Source organism: Phoenix dactylifera, chromosome 12 (genome assembly GCF_051530095.1).
Source record: "Phoenix dactylifera cultivar Ajwa chromosome 12, Ajwa_hap1_PhDact_Kaust_v1.1, whole genome shotgun sequence".
In the NCBI taxonomy this organism is placed as follows: domain Eukaryota; kingdom Viridiplantae; phylum Streptophyta; class Magnoliopsida; order Arecales; family Arecaceae; genus Phoenix; species Phoenix dactylifera.
Window position 1 is genome coordinate 2,813,637 of NC_143201.1, and position 23,727 is coordinate 2,837,363.

Here is a 23,727-nt window from a genome sequence, read left to right on the forward strand (position 1 = left end):
TCGTTAGAGAGCTTTATTATATTCAACTGAGGTTTTTGATCTGGTCGCAATAAGAAATCATCAGCCGACCTATTAGCTCATGCCGCTTTGATTTACCAGGGGAAATAACGTGATACGGAAGCCCTTGTGGTTTCCAAGGTAGCAGTTGAAGCCACCAAACTGGCTGAATTAGCGTCTCGGCAAGCTTTTGACCGGTAGCTTTTTCTAGGATGGACAAAGCCACAATATTTTTAATTATGTATTTGTATAATATTATTGGCGTCTTCAAGCCTCTATAGTGCAATTGTTTTATCATAGCCTAGCATTTTTTCTAGAAGAATTTAATTTGGCCTTGCTAATAAATAGGGATCTTTTTTATGTTAAAATCATTCCTCTTTTTTTTTTTTGTGATTGAGAAAAGCCATTCACATATTATGAGGGCTAGTACGCTTCCATAACATTGGGGTAACACAAATTGTTGTCTTATTTTTTGGATGGTGTTTTAGCAGCCAAGTATTGTGTTTTTATGAATTCCATTTAGATGATAGTTGTAGTGGATTAATAAGTAGAAGTATGGAGGTCTCGATAGGCAAAAAGGATAGGGGACCTCTTATACTATATTAAGATCCAATCTAAAAATTCAGTCATTTAGATGGATGGGTTTAGGAGTATACAATCACTACAAAAGTCTTTAACCTATCTAACATAGGACTATTATTCCTCAACACCATCTCTTACGCATAGAGCCTGAGGGACATGGAACCCAAAATAAGAGGCAATATATGGATGAGTATGTAGAAGCATGGAGGTTTTGGTTGGCAGGAATAATTGGTGGCTCTGATACCATGTTAAGATCTTATCTAATAACTCGGGCATTTATATAGATGCACCAAAGAGTATATAAGCACTACAAGAGTTTTTAACCTATCTGAGATTACGTTTTGAGGATAGGATTCAATATCGATGATCTAAATTATTGGATGAGATTTAATATCTTTAAGCTACGTATAGACCAAGTGTGTAATTTAGAGACCTCAGCATGCACATCAAGTGGTTAAAAATATGTATTGCTCCTATTATTTAAACAATCATTTTTTTGGCGTGTAAACAATTAATATATAGTAGAATTAATTATAGTGCATTCACGGATAGTAGGTACGTAGTTCACTAAAATTCCAACTGATCAAAGATTTAAATAAAAAACCTAAAAGTTATGCAGTGTCAAAATCGTCAGTAGTTTAGGACAAATCTGAGAACACCGTAAATACTGAACAACTAAAATGAATGGACAAGCGGCGTTTGCATCTTCAGACGATAGTTCCTAGAGAATATACATATCCTGTATCTATCACACACAGAAATCTGGAGAGATCCATCGATCTCATGCTGTGGCTGCAAGGATTGATCATGATTCCTAAAGAACGGATTGCTTGGTTTGTTGGTACTTTTTAAGGTTCGAAGAAGTGCATGTTGAAGCTTTTGAAGTTGATGAGATAAATAAAACGAACAGTCCCTGCACATTCATAACATACTCGCAGGATTCATTGGAACTCCATCTGATCAGTATACCAGAAGCAAGACAAATATTAACTGATGAAAGTAATTCTCTTTAATCGTATAATGTTGGAAACATATGTTAACGCAAACAAATATATGCAAACAAAAGGACAGTGTTTGCTTATTCAAACCATTACAAGAAAACCAATCCAAATATCAGATATCAAGTAGTTCGCATGCAGTTGCCTAGTTGCTGTTGCCCATCGAGAATTGGGCCTGGAGCCAATCTACAGTCTTCTTGTCCAACTGAAAGGCCTTGGCAAGAAGATCATCGGAGATGGGTGGATTCGCTCCAAATACTGCATTGGGTACGAGGATCACCCCAGGGTTCTGGCTGCTGAGACCAGAAATGGCGACGGCATTGGTCTTTGCTTTGTTGAATTGGAAGTGGATCAGACCTTGAGGAAATACGAACACATCGCCTTTGTTAAGAACCTTGGTGAAGAGCTGGTTGTTAGATGCGACGAAGCCGACGTAGAGTGTTCCTTCCAACAGTGTAAGGAGCTCAGTAGCCCGTGGATGGGTGTGAGGAGGGAGGAAACCGTAGGGTGCAAAGTCTAGGCGAGCTACCGAGATTCCAAGGGTGTTGAGCCCAGGAATTTGGGTGACATCGAGCAGAGTCACATTAGACCCAAGTTTGTTTCCTGTGTTGCCGGGCTTGTCAAGTCCGGAGGAGAAGAAATCTTCGGCTTTGGCCATCTTCGGGTCCTTGCAGACAAACCCATTCACAAACACTGCAACAAATATAAAAACGATAAGTACTTCGACAATATATATAGAAGCTGATCGGTGCAGGTTGGTTGGAAAGGCCCTCCTCGGTGAACCATAGGTTATGCATGCATAATTACAATTTTCACAACGCATAAAATAGTTGATGAGCAGGAGTACCATTTGATCCAGGATCAGCGACGCAGAAGTCCTGCAGTTGGCTAGGATCAGAAGCAAGGGCATGAGATGAGGCCAGAGCAAGGATTGCAAGGAGGAGGAAGCGGGCAGCCATCGCTTATCTCTTTCTAGCTAGCAGAAGAATGGAGAAGGGATATCGGACAAGGTGTTGTGGAAGGAGTTGATATATATAGAGGGAGATTGGGTTGATAAGGCTTGATTTAGTCATGGGACTTAACTGAAAAGAAGAAGAGTAAACGATGTTAGGTGAATTAATTGCATGCCATGGTTTTCCAATGTTTCCCCAAGTGTTTGCTATTGGCCAAGTAAATCTTTTAGAAGTCTCCCTGATGACATATGGGTAGAAAGTTACGACTGGAAGGTAATAGCGTCGAGCGAACCATCCACACACAGATCATGGTTTCTCTTATTCTATATTATTATATATAATTTCTGATGCGGTCTTCTTTCAACAAATATCCTTGGAGTTGTTGGAGAATACGATGACGGCGCCTTTCGAGAAATCACCTGTCAACTTATCGTGTCATACAACCGCGCGACAACGACACCTTGCTTTTTACCGGAAGAATATTCTATTATACTGAAGCGTTCATTTCATTCAAAAACAACATGAAGCGTTGAACACCGCTGAGACTTTCGGATCCCTAGATAATTTATAAACGTATACATAGATAAATAGATAGTTAGATCGATAGAGATGTAGATAGATCAATTCATAGATGGATCGATAGATGTTAATATAGATAAAAATAGATATAGACATAGATATATATAATATACATATATACATACAGGGCGGCCCAATACATTTGGAAGCCGAAGGCGAATCCAATAAATGAGATCTTTTTTTTTATAATAAATTTTTTTAATAAGTATAAAATATTTAAAAAAATGATATGAAGATAGATAGCTATCAAGTATACTATTTCAACAAAGATACATGAATTTAACAAAGATAGGCAAGAAGCCGTTTTAATTTAATATAATTCTTAAATGGAAGCACCGAAATGTAATTACCTAAAAGAAGGGCATGAAACTGATTTAATAGCTGAGATAATGCTTAAGAGAAAGTAGGGGCATTATGGGAAATTCACTCCATCTAATTAATAAAAGTCCCATCCCACCATCTCCCCTTCAAGTGAGTACCCAAGCAGCAACTGCAACATCACAGCACAGCAGCCACTCAACCCCCTCCCTCATTTTCTCTCTCTACCTGTGAGATACTGGACTGAAGCCGGCAGCTACACCCCTCTTGGAAGGGGCATAACAGGGGATCGCAGACACGATCCCCTCCGACTTCTCCGGGCACAGGGATGCCGCGGGCACTCCGCGGCTACACCGCGGTGGTTTCGCGTCCACCCCACGGCCGCACGAGTGGCTGCTGATTTCACCCCACCGCCGCGATTTTCGCAGCGGAGAGCCGTTGAAATGGGATGATAATACCCCCGTTCTTCCTTTTCCAAAGAACACCTCTGAGCCCTCCTCCCTCTCATCCGTCTCCTCCTCTTCCTCTCCCTTCTTTTTCTCCTCCCTCTCCTCTTGCTTCCCAAGGGGCCGGCATGTCGCCCGATCAATCGCCATTACCCATACGCCTTCCCGTGTTTTGAAGATTCACATCACCTCGGTTTCGAGCGCCGCCGCCGCCGCTTGACCATCGGATCGAGCCTCCCGCAGCCGAGATCTTCCTCCCACCGCCTCTGCCACCGCTGGTAAGCTTCTTCCGCTCTTCGATCTCAACCTTAACCATGCTATTTTCCTCCCTTTGCTTTGGCCCCAACCGAGATCACTCGGTTTCCCTCCGACGCCGGGCACCGCAGCGGCCGGCTGGCCATCGACAGCCCCTGGCCACCCTGCCGCCCTCCTCCTCTTTCGGTCTCCCTCTCAGTTTCCTGTTCGTGGGCGGGGTTTGGGGAAGGAGGAGGTCCATCACGGGCCAAACGGGGCCCGTTGGGCCCCGTCCATTATAGGCCCAACTTGGGCCTAGTCCAGCCCGGTTAGGTCCAGTTGGGCCATACCCTATATGGGCCCAACTCGGGCCTATTTGAAATCTGAATCCGAAACCCGAAAATCCAAAACCCAAAACTCAGTTCAGACCAGCAACCCGAAACCCAGTTCAGACCTGAAACCCGAAATTTGAACCCGTTTGGCCAATAAATAGAATTTTGTAGTGAAGCCCTAGATAGTATATTATTTCACAAAAGAACCTTCTACAATTTATGTTTGTTCCCTATAAGAAAGATTATTAAATAAGGGTCCCCAAATATATTTGATTGATCCCTCTACTAAAGTTTTATTATAGAATAGTACCCTATAATTAAGTATTGTCCCTGCAATGAATTGTGTTGCATAAATAATCCATTAGAGACCAACTTTGGAGGCCCTATTGGGCCAAGTCTATGTAGGCCCGTTGGGCCGTGTCCGATGTGGGCCCTATGGGGCCATGCCCATTATGGTTCAACCCTGGGCCCTGTTGGGCCGTATCCAACAATATTAAATTTAGTTTTGCTTAGCTCTGAAATTAACAAAGAAATTAATTAAACAAGTGTATCTGACGTGTTTGCCTGAAGTGGGATTTAAAGTAAAAAGAGGTAAGTAACTTAATGCTTCAAAGTGCATTTTTCAAATATTTAGTAAAATAACTATTAGTGGATTAAATTTCAAAATATGATTTGTATTTAGTAAAATGGGGCTGGCATGTCTAAATTTCATTTGAAAATTTTGTTATATGCTCTGAAATCCGTAAACTATGACTGAATAATTTATGAAATTTATTATATATATATATATGCATTCTCAGCATGGCTATGATTTGTTCTGTTCTGTTCTGGCCCCGCCAATGGGGATTATATGTTGGACCTATCGACTTGTAATCTGTGAGGAACCGGTTTTGACACCGCGCCACCGGTGATTAGAATAGTGGTTTCTGGACACCGTTGCCACCGGTGACTAACAATAGTGGTTTCTTGCACTCTGTGCAACCCATGCCACTGGGTTACGTGGCCGTAGCCTATTATGTTGAGATTCTGGTATCAGAGTTTTTGAAAAAATGATAATAAGTTTTGAAAACAGTAAAACGATGTTATTTATAATTTATTCTAGTCATTATCCTGTATTTTGATCTGATATGCTCTGACCCCACTTTGGAATATTTTGTTGCTTACTGGGCTAGTGTAGCTCATTATTTTATTTTCTCTATTTTTCAGATCCAGAGGCTTGATCGCACGGAATTGGAGAGTGCGTTAGATTTTTCGATGATTTTTTCAGTTATTGGCATTTTAGTTAGATTAGTTTGGATATTTGAATTATGTTGGCATATGCTATTTTGAAATTTTGTAAGACTGCTTTTGACCAACTTAAATAATTATGTCATCTTTAAACATATGTGATTGCTTTGATATGATATGCTGCCTTGTACACCTTTGCGGCCCGCCATGCGGGCATGCAGCGTCTGCCGTGCCTCGGGCTCGGGGCGTGACACTACCACCCAAGAGGGGAGAAGAAACCGAGAGGAGAAAATTAAAAGAATCTCCACCCTCCAAGAAGTCCATTTCCAATCCCCCTTTCTTCATGATGGCCCATCTGGATCAGAAGTAATGTAAGGGAAGGAAAACCAAGACCAAAACCCAAAAAGAGAAGGGATGAAAGATAAGAGTGGCTTCAGGCGTGTATCAAGCCAACCAAATCCCACCTCTCTCTTTCTCTCTCTCTCCATCCAAAACAAAAGTACTGTCCCCAACTTTCCAAATTGCCCCTCTGCAGGCCAGGAAACTCTCCACCTCCCTTCCATCAAGGGGGAAGACACGTAGCCAGCTCCTGTTCGCGTTTTATATGGGGCCTTTGTTTCCTTTTGGTCACGGTCAGACGCAAGGAACTTCCCTCCCTGATCACCGGAGGCCTTCCATTAGCCCGAGGCCTTAGGCGACCGCCCGGTCGCCTAAGGCTCGGGCCGGCCCTGCATACATACATTTATGTGCATGTAACATGCCCACGCCAGATATTAGTTCATATCAACATATGCAATTGAAGAATAATATTATAAAAATTTTGGTTTGGTAACGTGACTTTTCTCTATACTTATGAAGAACTAGTCTTCTACGTCAGTTTGGATGGTGTACAATGGTAATCATTTGGCTAAAATTTTAGAAAATAGCTATTTATAAAATAATTATTTTAGATACCATTGACATTACTTTTATTTTGATATTTCAAAAAATAAAAAATAGCTAATTTTATTTTAAAACTTTTAAAAATCTAAATATGTTTGGATTAGTGAATTATTTTTAAAAATACATGATGATGGTAGGCAAGCCCATAGTAATGTTGGATGTTTGGTGGAGGCCATACTAGTGGCAGCGGCGGCCATTGAGCAGGTGCTGGCGATATTGTGGTAGCAATAATGGTGGTGGGGCCACGACGATGCGGTGGTTGGAAAGATGAGGGTAGTGGTGGTGGTATAGAAGAGACTATGGTGGCGGTAGTAATATGGTGAAGGGGTTGAGATTGGCGGTTATGGTGGTGGTAACAATGACAACAATAGAGATAATGGAGATGATAGCGACGACAACAGTAGAAAAAAGTGGTGGTTGCAGCAACAATCAAGGTGGTAGAGACAACGACGATGGTGGTGGTGGTAGTGGCTATGATCCAATGATGGTGGAGACGGCGGCGGCGGGAACAATAATGGTAACGAAGGAAACAATAACACCGGTGGCGGCGACGGTGGTAGAGAAAATAAAACAGTGGCATCCTTAATGGTGGTAACAGATGAGTTTATTATTTTTCAAAAATGGTGAGAATGAGAGTTTCTTAATTTTATTTTTCTAGAAATAATAGTGATAAAATGTTTTGGATGGGCGGCCATCTGTCACGCGCCTGGCTCGTAAAATTGGGTTGGAGTGTGGCAGATGGCCACGGGGTAGATATACCTATATGGATAGAGGAGGGATGAGGGACATGGTTTAGGAGAAGGTTGGACCTTTGAATTGAAGAACTCGTGCTTCCACACCAGAGTAAGGTTGGCTAAAGTTTGCTTTGTTTTCTTTCATAAACTATATAAACAAATGGTTGCCGCCTTTGACGCTTACAATAGCTGGGCCAGCTCAATGAATATGGTCAGGCTCTGTTTTCATCATGACCGAGTCCAGCCAAAGTTATTATAATTTATCAACTTATTTAAATTTTGGCATTCCATATAATCAATAGTATTTCAATTTATAACAATATTATAACTACAAACAGCTTTTTACGTTTTAGAAGTCATTAAGATCCTTTGAGGCAGCTATGTTTTAATACACTTTGGAATACGATCTAAACAGGCCACTCTACTCCACTATGTATCATCAATGTATTGGTGCCTCATGTTAGTTGATACTGTAGATCTATAGTATGTAATTTCTTAGCTATGGAGGCTTCTTTCTGTGTGGGTTGCATCCAAGAAACAACGCATTACCTTGATATTTCTTCAGAAAAGAAACTAGAAAAAAAAATGCGTTTTTTAATTAGAAGGAGACTTGCAACGAAGTTTTTAGCGCACTCTCTAGAAAAAAATAATTACCTTGGGTGTCATGAAGGAAAAGCATGATTCCTTGAGCTGATTGATTGAGCTTCCAATGAGAATAAATTGATAAGCCATATAAGATAACCTATATGGAGGCTTATTTATGCCAATTCGCGCAGTTTGATAGCACCGTACATGCTTTTCAGCCATGTATATTAAAAGTTTCAGCAACATCTGGGAGAGGCAGAGATACGCCTGCTTCTAAATAATAACTGGAGACTCAAAACGAGTACACAGAACATGTAATTAACTAAAACCAATTGCACTGCATTCACAGATAGTAGATAATTAACTCAAAGCCCAAATGATCAAAGATTTAAATTTTAAGTGAAACAAAAAAACTAGAAGTTAAGCAGAGTCAAAACTATGAGTTGTTCAAGAGAAATTTCAGAACATCTATGCTACAGAACAACTGAAAATGAAAGGACAAGCAGCGTTTACATCTTTATATGATAGCACTTACAGAATAGATTTATCCTGTATCTGTCACACAAAGAAATCCGAAAAGATCCATCTATAATATTTCGTCCTCATGCTCTGACTGTGACGAGTGATCATGATTCCAGGAGAACAGAGTGCTTGCTTTTTTGGTATTTTTTGAGGTTTGAAGAAGTGCATGGTGAAGATTTCGAAGTTAATAAGACAACTAAAATGAACAGTCCCAGCACTTTCGTAACAAACTCATGGGATTCAATGGCAGTCCATCCTGATCACTACACGGGAAAGCAAAACAAGAAATAATGGTAAAAGTAATTCTCTTTTTTAGTATAATATGGCAAACATATCCTAAGTCAAACAAGTACATGAAAACAGGGAGATCATGTTTGCGTATTCAAAGGAACTAGTCCAAAGGACATAACAAGTAGTTCGTGAGCAGTATTCTAGTTGTTGTTGTCCATCCAGAATTGAGCCTGGAGCCAATCCACAGTCTTTTTGTCCAGTTGAAAGGCCTTGGCAAGAACGTCATCAGAGATGGGTGGCTTCGCTCCAAAGACCGCATTGGCTATGGTGATCACACCAGGGTTCTGGCTGCTCAGAGCAGCAATGGCAACGGCACCGGTCTTGCCGTTGTTGAATTGGAAGTGGATGAGACCTTGAGGAAATACGAACACATCACCCTCGTGAAGGACCTTGGTGAAGAGCTGGTTGGGGTTGGAAGTGACGAAGCCGACGTAGAGCGTGCCTTCTAGCACCGTGAGGATCTCGGTTCCCCTTGGATGGGTGTGAGGAGGGTTGACACCGTAGGGTGCAAAGTCTAGGCGAGCAAGCGAGATGCCAAGGGTGTTGAGCCCAGGAATTTGGTTCACATTGACTTGGGTCACATTAGACCCAAGCTTGTTTCCCGTGTCACGGGGCTTGTCAAGTCCCCAGAAGAAGAAATCTTCGGCTTTGGCCATCTTCGGGTCCTTGCAGACGAACCCATTCACAAACACTGCAACAATTATAAAAACGATAAGTACTTGGACAAGATATATGGAAGCTCGTCAGTGCAGGTTGGTTAGTTCTCGATGAACCGTAGCTTATGCATGCATGCATGATTACAAATGTCACAACTCATGAAATTAAATGTTGATCAGGAGGAGTACCATCTGATTCACGATCAGCGACGCAGAAGTCTTGGAGTTGACTAGGATCAGAAGCAATGGCATGAGATGAAGCCAGAGCAAGAAGAGCAAGGAAGAGGAAATGGGCACCCATGTATTCTCTCTTTCTAGCTAGCAGAAGGATGGACGAGGGACATGGAGCAAAGTGTTGTGGGAGTAGTTGACATATATAGGGGGAGATTGGGTTGATAAGGCTTGATTTAGTCATCGGACTTCGCTAAAAAGAAGAAGAGTAAACCATGTTAGGTAAGTCGCATGCCATGGTTTTCCAATGTTTCTCCATGTGTTTGCTATTGATCAAGTAAAAGTTTGAGGAAGTCTCCCTGATAACGTTGTCACGCCCCGAGCCCGAGGCGCGGCAGACGCCGCACGCCCGCACGGCGGGCCGCGCAGGCGTGCAAGGCATCGGATTACATCAAAGCAGATACAGATGTTCAAGACTTTATTTAAGGATTAATAGCAGATGCTTAAAAGTTGACAAAATACTTAAAATCATTCAAAAGCAGTCTTACAAAATTCCAAAATAACATATGCCAACATAATTCAAATGTCCAAACTAAACTAACTAAAATGCCAATAACTGAAGAATCATCGAAAATCTCTAACGCACTCCCCAATCCCGTGCGATCAAGCCTCTGGATCTGAAAAATGGAGAATACAGAATAATGAGCTACACTAGCCCAGTAAGCAACAAAATACCCCAGAGTGGGGTCAGAGCATATCAGATCAAAATACAGGATAATGTTTGAAACAAATCACAAATAATATCATTTTTGTTTTTATAAAACTCTGATATCATAATCTCAACATGATAGGCTACGGCCACGTAACCCAGTGGCATGGGTTGCACAGAGTGCCAGAAACCACTATTATTAGTCACCGGTGGAAACGGTGTCCAGAAACCACTATTCTAATCACCGGTGGCGCGGTGTCGAAACCGGTTCCTCACAGAATACAAGTCGACAGGTCCAACGTATAATCCCCATTGGCGGGGCCAGAGCAGAACAGAACAGATCATAGCCATGCTGAGAATATATATTTATAAAAACAGATTTCATAAATTTTTCAGTCATAGTTTACGGATTTCAGAGCAAAATTTTCAAATGAAATGCCAGACCCATTTTACTAAATACAAAACCTATTTCAGAATTTAATATATTTATTTGAAAATCACACTTGAAGTATTAAGTCACTTACCTCTTCTCGCTTAATTCCTACTTCAGATAGGCGGATCAGGTTCACCTGTTTAAATTTAATTAATTCTTTGTTAATATCAGAATTAAGCAAAAATCCAAAAATAATATTATTGGACACGGCCCAACAGGGCCCATAGTTAGCCCATAATGGGCATGGCCCGATAGGCCCATATTGGGCACGGCCCAATGGGTTCGGATTTCGGATTCCGGGTTTCGGATCCGGCGTTGAACTGGATTTCGGGTTCGGATTTCAAATAGACCCAAATTGGGCCCATATAGGGTATGGCCCAACTGGGCCTAACCGGGCTGGACTGGGCCCAAGTTGGGCCTGAAATGGACAGGGCCCAACGGGCCCAGTTTGGCCCGTGATGGGCCTCCTTCTTCCCCCAAACTCCCCATGGACAGGGGAGATGGAAACCGAGAGAGGAAGGGGAAAAAAAACGGGGTGGTCGGCCTGGGTGGCCGGCCTAGGCGGCTGGGGGCCGTCGCTCGATCGATGGCCAGCCGATCATGGTGGTGGCCGGCGGCCGCTGCGGCTCCCGGCGTGAAGAAAACAACCGAGAATGGTCTCGGTTCATGGGGCCAAAACAGGGAAGAAACATCATGTTATTTGGCATGAAAACGAAGGCAAGAAGGAGGAAAGCTCACCGGCGGTCGACGGAGGTGGTGGGTCTCGGCCAAGGGAGGCTCGGTCCGGCGTCAAGCGGCGGCGGCGGCGACGCTTTCCAAAAGGGAAGTAGATCCCAAAACAGGGGAGGGCACGGGTGTGATGGTGGTGGATCCGGCGGCCCGCCAGCCACTTGGGAGGCAAGATCAGAGGAGGAAGAGGGAGGAGGAGGAGAGGAGGGGGTTCGGTGGTGCCCTAGGGAAGAAGTAGATGGGGCTTTATAGCCCCATCGCAACGGTTCTCCGCCGCGATGTCAAGCGAGATCCACGGCCGATTCACGGCCGTGGATCGGCCGTGGATGGACTAGGAGGGGCGCCGCGGGGATCTCGCGGCGCCCTTGCCTTGTTTGCCCCTCCGGAGGAGCCGGAGAGGATCGCCCACGCGATCCTCTGTTCCGGCTCCTTCCCCAAATGAATCGGGGCTGAAGTCGGCGAGGGCTGCCGACTTCAGCCCCGTGTCTCACATTCTTCCCCCCTAAAAAAAAATTTCGTCCTCGAAATTTAACATACCTTAGTTTGCAAAAAGGTCCGGATATTTTTCCTTCATCTCGTCCTCCAACTCCCACATGGCCTCTCGTTCTGAGTGATGGCTCCACTGGATCTTAACATAAGGAATCGTGCGCCTCCTCAACACTTGCTCTCTTCTATCAACCACACGTACAGGCTGCTCAGGATATGTCAAATCTTCTCTAAGCTGCAAGGGAGCCACTTCTACCACATGGCTCATATCTGGAATATACTTTCTTAGCATGGAAACATGAAAAACATTGTGAACTCCAGACAGTGAAGGTGGAAGTGCCAATTTGTAGGCCACTGCCCCTACTCTTTCCAGAATCTCAAAGGGGCCGACATAGCGTGGACTAAGTTTTCCGCGTATTCCAAATCGCATCACCCCTTTAGTAGGAGACACTTTCAAAAACACATGATCTCCGACCTGAAATTCTAATTCCCTTCTTCTATTATCTGCATAATTTTTCTGTCTGCTCTGAGCTATCCGAAGGCGTCCCCTGATCAGCTGGATCTTCTCTACTGTTTGTTGCACAATCTCGGGGCCCATAATTTTTCTTTCACCAACATCATCCCAACAGATAGGTGATCTACACTTTCTTCCATATAGAGCCTCATAAGGTGCCATTTGAATACTTGCCTGGTAACTGTTATTATATGCAAACTCAACCAAAGGCAAGTGACGGTCCCAAGAACCTTTCATATCCATTACACAAGCTCTTAGCATATCTTCCAAGGTCTGAATGGTTCTTTCTGATTGGCCATCAGTCTGAGGGTGGAAAGCTGTGCTGAAGCTCAGAGTGGTCCCCAAGGCTTTATGCAAACTACTCCAAAAGTGAGATACAAACCGCGAGTCCCTATCGGAAACAATGGATACGGGTACTCCATGCAACCTCACTATTTGTTCAATGTAGAGCTCTGCAAACTTTTCCAAGGTCATTCCTACTTTGAATGCCAAAAAGTGTGCCGACTTTGTCAATCTGTCCACAATCACCCATATAGCATCATAACCTTTAAGAGTGCGAGGCAACCCGGAGACGAAGTCCATAGTGATGTGTTCCCACTTCCATTCAGGAAGTGGTAGGGGCTGCAACAACCCTGCCGGTCTTTGATGCTCTGCTTTAACTTGCTGACATGTCAAACACCGAGCCACAAATTGTGCAATTTCTCTCTTCATATTATTCCACCAAAATGTACCTTTCAAATCCTTATACATCTTAGTACCCCCAGGATGCACTGTATATCCAGTATTATGAGCTTCCTTCATAATTTCATTCTTTAAATCGGAGTCATTTGGAATACACATTCTGTTCCTGTATCTCAATGATCCATCCTCATGAAGTCTGAATTCTGATTGAGAACCTGATTCAATATCACTTCTAAGCTTTTGCAACTGAGGGTCATCTGCTTGAGCAATCCTGATCTTCTCTATCAAGGTAGGTTGGACACGTAAGTTTGCCAATTGTGCATCGGAGTCATGCCAACATACCTCAATTTCTGCTCTCCTCAGATCTTCCAGAATTTTCCTCTGAGAGGTGAGTAAGGCAGCAATACTACCAGTGGATTTTCTGCTCAGTGCATCTGCTACCACATTAGCTTTTCCCGGATGGTAATGAATAGACAAATCATAATCCTTCAGTAACTCTAACCATCTTCTCTGTCTCATGTTTAGTTCCTTCTGGGTAAAAAGGTATTTCAAACTTTTGTGATCAGTGTACACCTTACAAGATTCACCATATAAATAATGTCTCCAAATTTTTAATGCAAACACAACAGCAGCAAGTTCCAGATCATGAACGGGGTAGTTCTCCTCATATGACTTTAATTGTCGGGAAGCATATGCAATAACCTTATCATTCTGCATCAGTACACAACCCAATCCTTTCTTTGAGGCATCACTGTAGATGGTATAACCTTCGCCACTAGAAGGAAGGGTAAGGATGGGAGCGGACACCAAACGTTGCTTAAGCTCCTGGAAGCTCTGTTCACATTTATCTGACCACTCAAACTTAACTCCTTTACGAGTTAGTCGAGTCAAAGATGCAGCAATAGAGGAAAAATTCTCAACAAATCGTCTATAATATCCTGCTAGGCCCAAGAAGCTGCGAATCTCAGTAACACTATTGGGTCTGCTCCAGTTGACCACTGCCTCGATCTTCTTTGGATCCACATAGATACCCTCTTTAGATATTACATGCCCTAGGAACATCACACTGTCTAGCCAGAATTCACTTTTCTTCAACTTACCATACAACTGCTCTTGTCTTAGGGTTTTCAGTACTAACCTCAAATGTTGCTCATGCTCGGCCTGACTCCCAGAATAGATCAAGATATCATCAATAAAGACTACTACAAATTTGTCCAGAAAGGGTCTGAACACCCTGTTCATCAGATCCATAAAAGCTGCAGGGGCATTTGTCAGTCCAAAAGGCATGACCAAAAATTCATAGTGCCCATAGCGAGTACGAAAAGCAGTTTTAGGCACATCTTCAGCCCTTATCTTTAATTGATGGTACCCAGAACGAAGATCAATTTTAGAGAATATCTGAGCACCCTTTAACTGATCAAATAAGTCATCAATTCTTGGTAGAGGATACTTGTTCTTTATTGTTGCTTTATTTATCTCTCGATAATCAATACATAATCTCATACTACCATCTTTCTTCTTTACAAATAAGACTGGAGCTCCCCAAGGTGAAACACTAGGTCTGATGAAACCCTTATCAAGAAGATCCTGCAACTGCTCCTTTAATTCTTTCATTTCAGCTGGAGCCATTCTATAGGGGGTCTTAGAGATTGGTGTGGTACTAGGAATTAAATCAATTGCAAATTCAATTTCTCTATCTGGTGGCAAGCCAGGAAGGTCTTCCGGAAAGACATCAGGGTATTCATTCACTACTCGAATATCTTCCAATCTTTGATCTGATTGTCTGGTGTCAACCACTGTGGCAATATACGCCATACTCCCCTTTCTAAGCAGCCGCTTAATTTGCATAGCGGAGACAACTCGAGGGGAGGTATAAGCACCACTCCCTACGAAGCTGAATTCGGTATCTCCGGGGATCTGAAAGTTTACCCGTTTCTCATGGCAATTAATGGTGGCAAATTGTGATGCTAACCAGTCCATACCGAGGATTATGTCAAAGTCATGCATATCTATAACTATTAAATCAGCAGGCAAGTCTCTACCTACAATCCGAATTGGACAAGTCTTGCAGACCTGATTACCAATCATCCCACTCCCTGCAGGAGTGCTAACATGCAGATCATACTCTAATTGCACACAAGGCAGGTCATGTTTTTGCACAAATGTAGATGACACAAAGGAATGCGTAGCACCAGAATCAAATAGTGTATGAGCATAAACAGAAGCAACTGGCAATGTACCTGACACCACCGTGTTGGATGCCTGAGCATCCTGCCGAGTCAGTGCATAAATACGACCCTGTGTGCGCAGTCTCCCCCCTTTCTGCTGCTTAGGAGAAGAAGGCTGAGCTGACTGAGCCGGAGCAGGAGAAGCTTGCACTTGCTGGTTTCTTGAAGTTTGAGGCCTCTGAACTGATCGAAGGTCCTGTTGAGGACACTCAGCTACCTTATGACCCTGCTGGCCGCATCTAAAACAGGCACCAGATAATCGTCTACAGTGTTCAGTCTTATGCATACCACCACATGCATCACACTTCTGCTTCTCTTGCTGAATAGTCTTTCCATCAGATCCTTGCTTCCCTGATTGCCAAGATTGGTTATGTGATTTTGCAGTTTTGCTAGAATTCTGTCCACTGCGAGCATCATAATCTCTGCTTCTCTTCTTTTGTTTCTTATCTTTGGCATCATAGGTTTCTTTCCAGACAATTTCCAGATTCTTAGCCCTATCTACCAGATCATCATAGTTTGTCGAGTTTATTGCGGCCAAACTCCGACGTAAGTGAGGCTTCAATCCTTCTTCAAATCTCCTCATCCGAGACTCTGCATCCATGACGAGGGTGGGAGCAAACCGAGATAGCCTGTCAAACTCTGCCTCATACTCATCCACAGTCATAGTTCCTTGATTCAGATTGAGAAATTCCCTCTCCAGCTCCCTCAGGCGACTGGAGGGAAAATACTTGGAGTAGAATGCTGTGCGGAATCTCTGCCAGGTAAGCGCCTCATGCTCGGGTGCCAATGTGCGCTCCACAGACATCCACCAATGATGAGCTCGGTCCTGAAGCATATAGGTGGCAAATCTGACCTTCTCTTCATCGGTGCACTCCATTGCCCTGAAGGCTTTCTCCATTTCATTAATCCAGGTTTCGGCCTCTTGAGGACTAGTGGTGCCTTTAAAAGCCGAAGGTGCCATTCTCTTGAATTCTGCTATACTCCTTCTTTGCTCAGGAGGAGCAACATCCTGCTGGACTGGTTGCTGAGGTTGTTGCCTCTGTTGGCGTACTAACCCGACGACCTCCTCGATCAGTTCGAGCACCCGAGTTTGATTTCCGGCGGCAGCTTCTGGAGTTGATTGACCCTGGGTCCCTGAGTTATGCGGTGCCTCGCCCGCTTGGTTAGTAGGGGCTCTTCCCCGAGGGCCCCTGACCATCCGATTCAGGCTACGGACACGACGAGGCGGCATTCTGATTCAGTAAAAATATATAGATATTATAAAATCATCCAAACAGAATAATACGAAATAGTTAATAAAATAAATAAACATTATCCCCTTATCTGGTTCCTACCCATCTCTCAACCTTTCTGACGGATCCTACGAATCCTAAAACTTAGGCTCAATATAATTGTTTCAGTTACAATCCCTAGTGATCTTAAACCTGAGCTCTGATACCACCAAATCTGTCACGCCCCGAGCCCGAGGCGCGGCAGACGCCGCACGCCCGCACGGCGGGCCGCGCAGGCGTGCAAGGCATCGGATTACATCAAAGCAGATACAGATGTTCAAGACTTTATTTAAGGATTAATAGCAGATGCTTAAAAGTTGACAAAATACTTAAAATCATTCAAAAGCAGTCTTACAAAATTCCAAAATAACATATGCCAACATAATTCAAATGTCCAAACTAAACTAACTAAAATGCCAATAACTGAAGAATCATCGAAAATCTCTAACGCACTCCCCAATCCCGTGCGATCAAGCCTCTGGATCTGAAAAATGGAGAATACAGAATAATGAGCTACACTAGCCCAGTAAGCAACAAAATACCCCAGAGTGGGGTCAGAGTATATCAGATCAAAATACAGGATAATGTTTGAAACAAATCACAAATAATATCATTTTTGTTTTTATAAAACTCTGATATCATAATCTCAACATGATAGGCTACGGCCACGTAACCCAGTGGCATGGGTTGCACAGAGTGCCAGAAACCACTATTATTAGTCACCGGTGGAAACGGTGTCCAGAAACCACTATTCTAATCACCGGTGGCGCGGTGTCGAAATCGGTTCCTCACAGAATACAAGTCGACAGGTCCAACGTATAATCCCCATTGGCGGGGCCAGAGCAGAACAGAACAGATCATAGCCATGCTGAGAATATATATTTATAAAAACAGATTTCATAAATTTTTCAGTCATAGTTTACGGATTTCAGAGCAAAATTTTCAAATGAAATGCCAGACCCATTTTACTAAATACAAAACCTATTTCAGAATTTAATATATTTATTTGAAAATCACACTTGAAGTATTAAGTCACTTACCTCTTCTCGCTTAATTCCTACTTCAGATAGGCGGATCAGGTTCACCTGTTTAAATTTAATTAATTCTTTGTTAATATCAGAATTAAGCAAAAATCCAAAAATAATATTATTGGACACGGCCCAACAGGGCCCATAGTTAGCCCATAATGGGCATGGCCCGATAGGCCCATATTGGGCACGGCCCAATGGGTTCGGATTTCGGGTTCCGGGTCTCGGATCCGGCGTTGAACTGGATTTCGGGTTCGGATTTCAAATAGACCCAAATTGGGCCCATATAGGGTATGGCCCAACTGGGCCTAACCGGGCTGGGCTGGGCCCAAGTTGGGCCTGAAATGGACAGGGCCCAACGGGCCCAGTTTGGCCCGTGATGGGCCTCCTTCTTCCCCCAAACTCCCCATGGACAGGGGAGATGGAAACCGAGAGAGGAAGGGGAAAAAAAACGGGGTGGTCGGCCTGGGTGGCCGGCCTAGGCGGCTGGGGGCCGTCGCTCGATCGATGGCCAGCCGATCATGGTGGTGGCCGGCGGCCGCTGCGGCTCCCGGCGTGAAGAAAACAACCGAGAATGGTCTCGGTTCATGGGGCCAAAACAGGGAAGAAACATCATGTTATTTGGCATGAAAACGAAGGCAAGAAGGAGGAAAGCTCACCGGCGGTCGACGGAGGTGGTGGGTCTCGGCCAAGGGAGGCTCGGTCCGGCGTCAAGCGGCGGCGGCGGCGACGCTTTCCGAAAGGGAAGTAGATCCCAAAACAGGGGAGGGCACGGGTGTGATGGTGGTGGATCCGGCGGCCCGCCAGCCACTTGGGAGGCAAGATCAGAGGAGGAAGAGGGAGGAGGAGGAGAGGAGGGGGTTCGGTGGTGCCCTAGGGAAGAAGTAGATGGGGCTTTATAGCCCCATCGCAACGGTTCTCCGCCGCGATGTCAAGCGAGATCCACGGCCGATTCACGGCCGTGGATCGGCCGTGGATGGACTAGGAGGGGCGCCGCGGGGATCTCGCGGCGCCCTTGCCTTGTTTGCCCCTCCGGAGGAGCCGGAGAGGATCGCCCACGCGATCCTCTGTTCCGGCTCCTTCCCCAAATGAATCGGGGCTGAAGTCGGCGAGGGCTGCCGACTTCAGCCCCGTGTCTCACAAACGTGGACAGAAAATAAGGACGAAGCCGTCCGGAGAGAGGAAATGGAGGGATATTATAGTGTCAAGTTAACCATCTAAACATAAATAGTGGTTTTTCTTAATCTACATTATTATATATAATTTCTGATATCAGTCAGCGAGCAGTTGAAGCCATGCACCTAGCTGGTTAAAATAGCGAATACTTTCTACCGGAAGCATATTCTATTACAATGGGGTGTTGGTCCCATTCAAGAACCCCATGATGTGTTCAGACAATGCCAAGACTTCCAGATCCCCGTATAGTTTTTTTTCCCCATATAATAAACTGCGTTAGTCCATTAATTACATCAAATGAATCAGTTATTATAATATCAAAATCTAAAAGCTTAGGCGTTTTCTTCCAGCGCCGACCAGTTATCACTCCCTTTTCATGATTGCATGTAACATTTATGTGCCAGATATTAGTTCATATGCATTAGGAGAATAATATTACAAAAAATTTTGGTTTTAGTTGCGTGACTTCTCTCCATGGCTATGAAAGCCTTTTACATTGATTTTGGTAGCGTAAAATGGTTAATCATTTGTCTAAAATTTTAGAAAATGATTATTATGGAATGATTATTTTGGATGCCATTCATAAGCATCACTTTTATTTTTGCTATTTTCAAAAAAATAATTTTCTTTTTTATTTTCAAATTTTAAAAATATAAAAATGTTTGGTCTAGTCAATTACTTTTAAAATTGCATCATGATAGTCGCTACATGATGGTAGTGCTAGAGAAGATAGTGGTGGTAGTGGCGGCAATTAAAAGAATGCTATGATGTTGCTGTGGTGATAGTGCTAGTGGTGCTGCTAACAATGTGGTTGTTAGAACGATAATGGTGGTGATGGTATGGTAGAGATATGTGGCATCTTTAAGATGGTGAAGGTGTTGAGGTTTGCAATTGCGGAAGCGGTTTCGACAACAACCGAGCTCATAATGATGATGGCGACGACAACAACAGTGGTGACGGTGGAATGACGTGGTGGTGGTAGTGATAATTAAGCTCAGCAGTGGTAGTTGTAGTATTGACAGTAGAAAAAATTGTGGAGACATCTGTCACACGTCGAACCCGTCATCTGGGTCGACCATATGATACAGCCATATGAACCTTATAGCAGTGCCCCAACGATGATGCAAATCCTAAGATGAACAATTTATCAAATAATTCTAAAAAAATTAAATCAACATTTAAAAGCCAATTAACTCAACTAATTAAATCCACTACGATCAAATAACCAAATTATTCAATTACAAGATTTTCAAATATTCTTGGGTATCAGAAACTAAACTAACTAACTAATGACTCCATAGATCAACTCCACGTCCGACCCGATTGATATTACGCATCTTGTGACTTTGAAAGAAAAAGGGAAGATATGATGTGAGCTTTACAACCCAGTAAGAATCTTCCACGCATGCACACCAGTATGAATATGGAGAATGCTGTTTAGCACATGTAAAGATTCTTGGAAATAGTAAAATTTGCACAGCAACGGACTAACAAATGAATAATGCTTAACATATCTACTGGTTATATTTATGGAGCACACATATAAGCCATACTAGCATACAATTCAAGTTTAATTAAATAGCAATTCAATTACTTGCACATCACCATGAATGAGAGTATCTAACATAGATGTCATATATCATCATAGTTCTGTGTAAACATATCACATATTATCCAACTAACATTTTTATTTAACAGTAAGTTAGTGAGGTTACTTACCATTATCCGGTTAACAAAGCTCAGATTCCGACAACATTATCGTTATGGTATTGGACTAGTCCCGCCCATGCTCCAGCCTGTGGCAGGCCAAAACATACGCCATGTTTTTGCCCATGGCCAGCAACCACAATTTTGTATCTCAACCACAGTTGATATCACAAACACATCATTTCACACATGTTGTCTAGTCGAGTTGCTTCTCTTTTTTCTCATCTTATAGTTATGCAAAAATTAAACACAAGTTAATATCTTGATCTAATTTCAACATTCGATTAGATGATATTAAATTATGCTAAATTACGGCAAATATTCCATGAATAAATAATTTATAAAAATAAAAGATTGAACATTTGAAAGATTTAAAATTTGGGTATCTGAATTGGTAACGATATTGAGTAACGACTTGCCACGAGAAGAATCATGATACTGTGGTTTGCCAATCATAGGCTGGAGCATGGTACTATACAATTAATGTCCTCGCAATGGAAAGATACGTGGTACATTTGTTTGTCAATCATAGCTTGCTATAGTGTAACCGTGGCTAGTTCAAATACTGGAAAAGCTAGATCAGCTCTGTATTAAACTAGATGATGATGATGATGATAATCATGATGATATATGATTTGCATATCGAGCACTGATATTTTGATGATATATTATACACATTTGAATTATTATAAAGCTCAATGCTTATACTGGTTTGTTACATGTGAAATATATATGTATATAATTGTTTTGTTATCAATTGTGGGGACATGAATCTTATTATTTGCTTAGCATTTCTGCATGTGCACGCGAAATTCTTACTAAGTGGTTAGCTCATATTATTATTTTATTTCCATTCCGAGCTGCAGGAGGCCTAGATTTATAGAAAATTAAGAATTTTTGAGATAGTAATAATGAGGCTTTTGTATTTAACGAGAGATATCTGAAACCTGTATTTTCGACTATTCTACTTATTAGTTGCTAATGAAATATTTTACTTAACTTAAATTCTTATATTCTATTAGTGAGTGTTTTTGTTTGGATTATCGGGCTCTGCATACCTTTGCAGGGTTGCTTCCTAGGGTAATACGTGGCTGTACCCTGTGCAAAGCCCAAATGACGGGTTTGGGGCAGGTAGTTCTTTACAACTTGAGGAGGGCTCATGTGCGCACGGATTAAGAGTTAACAGTGAATCCAAAGTACCTTGCAAATAGATCTCATGACCTTATTATAGTTAGTTCAATGGCGACACAGTGGTCCTAGCTTCTTGCATCAATGTAATTGTTATGCGCTCTTAATTACTTGCATAAAGTTCCAAGCTTTTTCACGATATGATTCATATAACCATGATTAGTAGGTTCACATGAATTTGTATAATTTAGGTATTAGGCATTTCATGTCTCATGAGGCTAAGTCCTACGAGACATATGTGCCACTCATGGAGCTACGGCCCTTTGTATCATGTGTGGCTCATCGGAAATAGAAAATTTCTTGATAATTTATTGGTGGATTTGTGTAATCCGAAAACTTTTCTGTTGGATATTAAATAGAAAATTTCTTGTTGTGATGGTTATTAAATGGAAAATTTCTTGGTATTTTCTGTTGGATTAATTTAATTCGGGCATCTCGGGAGGCGGATAAGTTCTACAGGATCATTTAATTCCATTTTTGTTTGCTTGCCTAGCTTGTGTGCAGCTTGAAAATTTAATTTCTCTTGCTCTTGCATGTGTTACGGCCAGGTATAAACTGAGGCTCGGAAAAGTGTTTAAAGTTTTTGAAGTTGATGAAATAACTAAAACGAGGAGTCATTCATCAACAATATATATTATTGCTTATGCAAACTGATTGGTATTGTTTGCTTATTCAAATAGAACAGTACAAATAATTGCGTCCAAATTTTCCATCAAGAAGCTTGTATGCAGTTTTCTAGTTGTTGTTGTCCATCCAGAATTGGGCCTGGAGCCAGTCCACAGTCTTCTTGTCCAATTGAAAGGCCTTGGCAAAAACATAATCAGAGATTGGTGGCTTCGCTCCAAAGACTGCATTGGCTATGGTGATCACGCCAGGGTTCTGGCTGCTGAGAGCGGCAATAGCAACAGCATTTGTCTTCCCATAGTTGAATTGGAAATGGATGAGGCCTTGAGGAAATACGAACACATCGCCCTTGTTGAGGACCTTAGTGAAGAGCTGGTTGTTGGGGTTATTAGAAGTGACGAAGCCGACATGGAGTGTGCCTTCCAGCACCGTAAGGATCTCGGTTCCCCTTGGGTGGATGTGAGGAGGGTTGACTCCATAGGGTGCAAAGTCCAGGCGAGCCAGCGAGATGCCAAGCGTGTTGAGCCCAGGAATTTGGTTCACGTTGACTTGAGTCACATTAGACCCTAGTTTGTTCCCTGTGTCGCGGGGCTTGTCGAGGCCATAGAAGAAGAAATCTTCGGCTTTGGCAAGCTTCGGGTCCTTGCAGACGAACCCATTTACAAGCACTGCATGAACAATTGCAAGGAAGAGGTAAGTTTGTATAACGACATATGATAAAAACTCATCATTAGTATCTTTGAAGTTTAGTTGGACAGCTGGTAACTTCAGGAAAATTACACACCATGCTTGCTAATTACATATTTAGCAACTAATAACTAATAATAAGGTAGATGTTGTGAATAGGAGTACCATTTGATTTAAGATCAGCAACACAGAAGTCCTGGAGTTGACTAGGATCAGAAGCAATGGCATGAGATGAAGCCAGAGCAAGGAGAGCAAGGAAGAGGAAATGGGCAGCCATCTATTCTCTCTTTCTAGCTAGCAGAAGAATGGCCAAGGGATTTGGAGCAAGGTGTTATGGGAGGAGTTGATATATATATATAGAAGGAGCATGGGACTAGGCCTTTGATAATGATAAGGCTTGATTTAGTCATGCGACTTCGTAAAAGGAAGAAGAGTAAACCATGTTAGATAAATTGCATGCCATGGTTCTCTAATGTTTCTCCATGTGTTTGTTGTTGTCTCAGTAAAAGTTTGACGAAGTATCGCTGATGACGTCTGTGGCGAGTCAATTAGGAAGAAGCAGTCCAGAGAAAGGAAAAGGAGAGATTATAGCTTCAAGTAAACCATCCAGACATAGATCATGGTTTCTCTTACTCCCTATTATTATAATTTTTTAATATCAGTTGTGGTCTTCTTTCAACAATATACTTGGAGTTGTTG

General features: G+C 42.6%; 3 protein-coding genes across 3 annotated transcripts; all 3 read right to left on the reverse strand.

The window, feature by feature from the left end:
- Positions 1-1,565: 1,565 nt before the first annotated feature.
- On the reverse strand, positions 1,566-2,576 carry LOC103719631 (putative germin-like protein 2-1). Its single transcript, XM_026809439.4, has 2 exons — positions 2,425-2,576; positions 1,566-2,270 (listed from the first exon to the last, which is right to left on the reverse strand). The coding sequence occupies exons 1-2, from the start codon at positions 2,534-2,536 to the stop codon at positions 1,723-1,725; spliced, it is 660 nt and encodes a 219-aa protein (XP_026665240.3). The 5' UTR covers positions 2,537-2,576; the 3' UTR covers positions 1,566-1,722.
- A 6,161-nt stretch (positions 2,577-8,737) lies between these two features.
- LOC120112033 (putative germin-like protein 2-1) lies at positions 8,738-9,752 on the reverse strand. Its single transcript, XM_039130620.3, has 2 exons — positions 9,586-9,752; positions 8,738-9,431 (listed from the first exon to the last, which is right to left on the reverse strand). Exons 1-2 carry the CDS (start codon positions 9,695-9,697, stop codon positions 8,881-8,883), a joined length of 663 nt encoding a protein of 220 aa, XP_038986548.2. The 5' UTR covers positions 9,698-9,752; the 3' UTR covers positions 8,738-8,880.
- A 12,548-nt stretch (positions 9,753-22,300) lies between these two features.
- On the reverse strand, positions 22,301-23,347 carry LOC108510686 (putative germin-like protein 2-1). The gene is made up of 2 exons (XM_039130622.3): positions 23,194-23,347; positions 22,301-23,009 (listed from the first exon to the last, which is right to left on the reverse strand). The coding sequence occupies exons 1-2, from the start codon at positions 23,303-23,305 to the stop codon at positions 22,453-22,455; spliced, it is 669 nt and encodes a 222-aa protein (XP_038986550.3). The 5' UTR covers positions 23,306-23,347; the 3' UTR covers positions 22,301-22,452.
- Positions 23,348-23,727: the final 380 nt, after the last annotated feature.

What these genes read in the sequence shown, in the direction of transcription:
- LOC103719631 (XM_026809439.4), bottom strand. Translation starts at nt 2,536, where the DNA reads ATGGCTGCCCGCTTCCTCCTCCTTGCAATCCTTGCTCTGGCCTCATCT. An exon ending in CGCTGATCCTGGATCAAATG is followed by an intron (nt 2,271 to 2,424) that starts GTACTCCTGCTC and finishes TATTTGTTGCAG; the next exon opens with TGTTTGTGAATGGGTTTGTC.
- LOC120112033 (XM_039130620.3), bottom strand. Translation starts at nt 9,697, where the DNA reads ATGGGTGCCCATTTCCTCTTCCTTGCTCTTCTTGCTCTGGCTTCATCT. An exon ending in CGCTGATCGTGAATCAGATG is followed by an intron (nt 9,432 to 9,585) that starts GTACTCCTCCTG and finishes TAATTGTTGCAG; the next exon opens with TGTTTGTGAATGGGTTCGTC.
- LOC108510686 (XM_039130622.3), bottom strand. Translation starts at nt 23,305, where the DNA reads ATGGCTGCCCATTTCCTCTTCCTTGCTCTCCTTGCTCTGGCTTCATCT. An exon ending in TGCTGATCTTAAATCAAATG is followed by an intron (nt 23,010 to 23,193) that starts GTACTCCTATTC and finishes TTGTTCATGCAG; the next exon opens with TGCTTGTAAATGGGTTCGTC.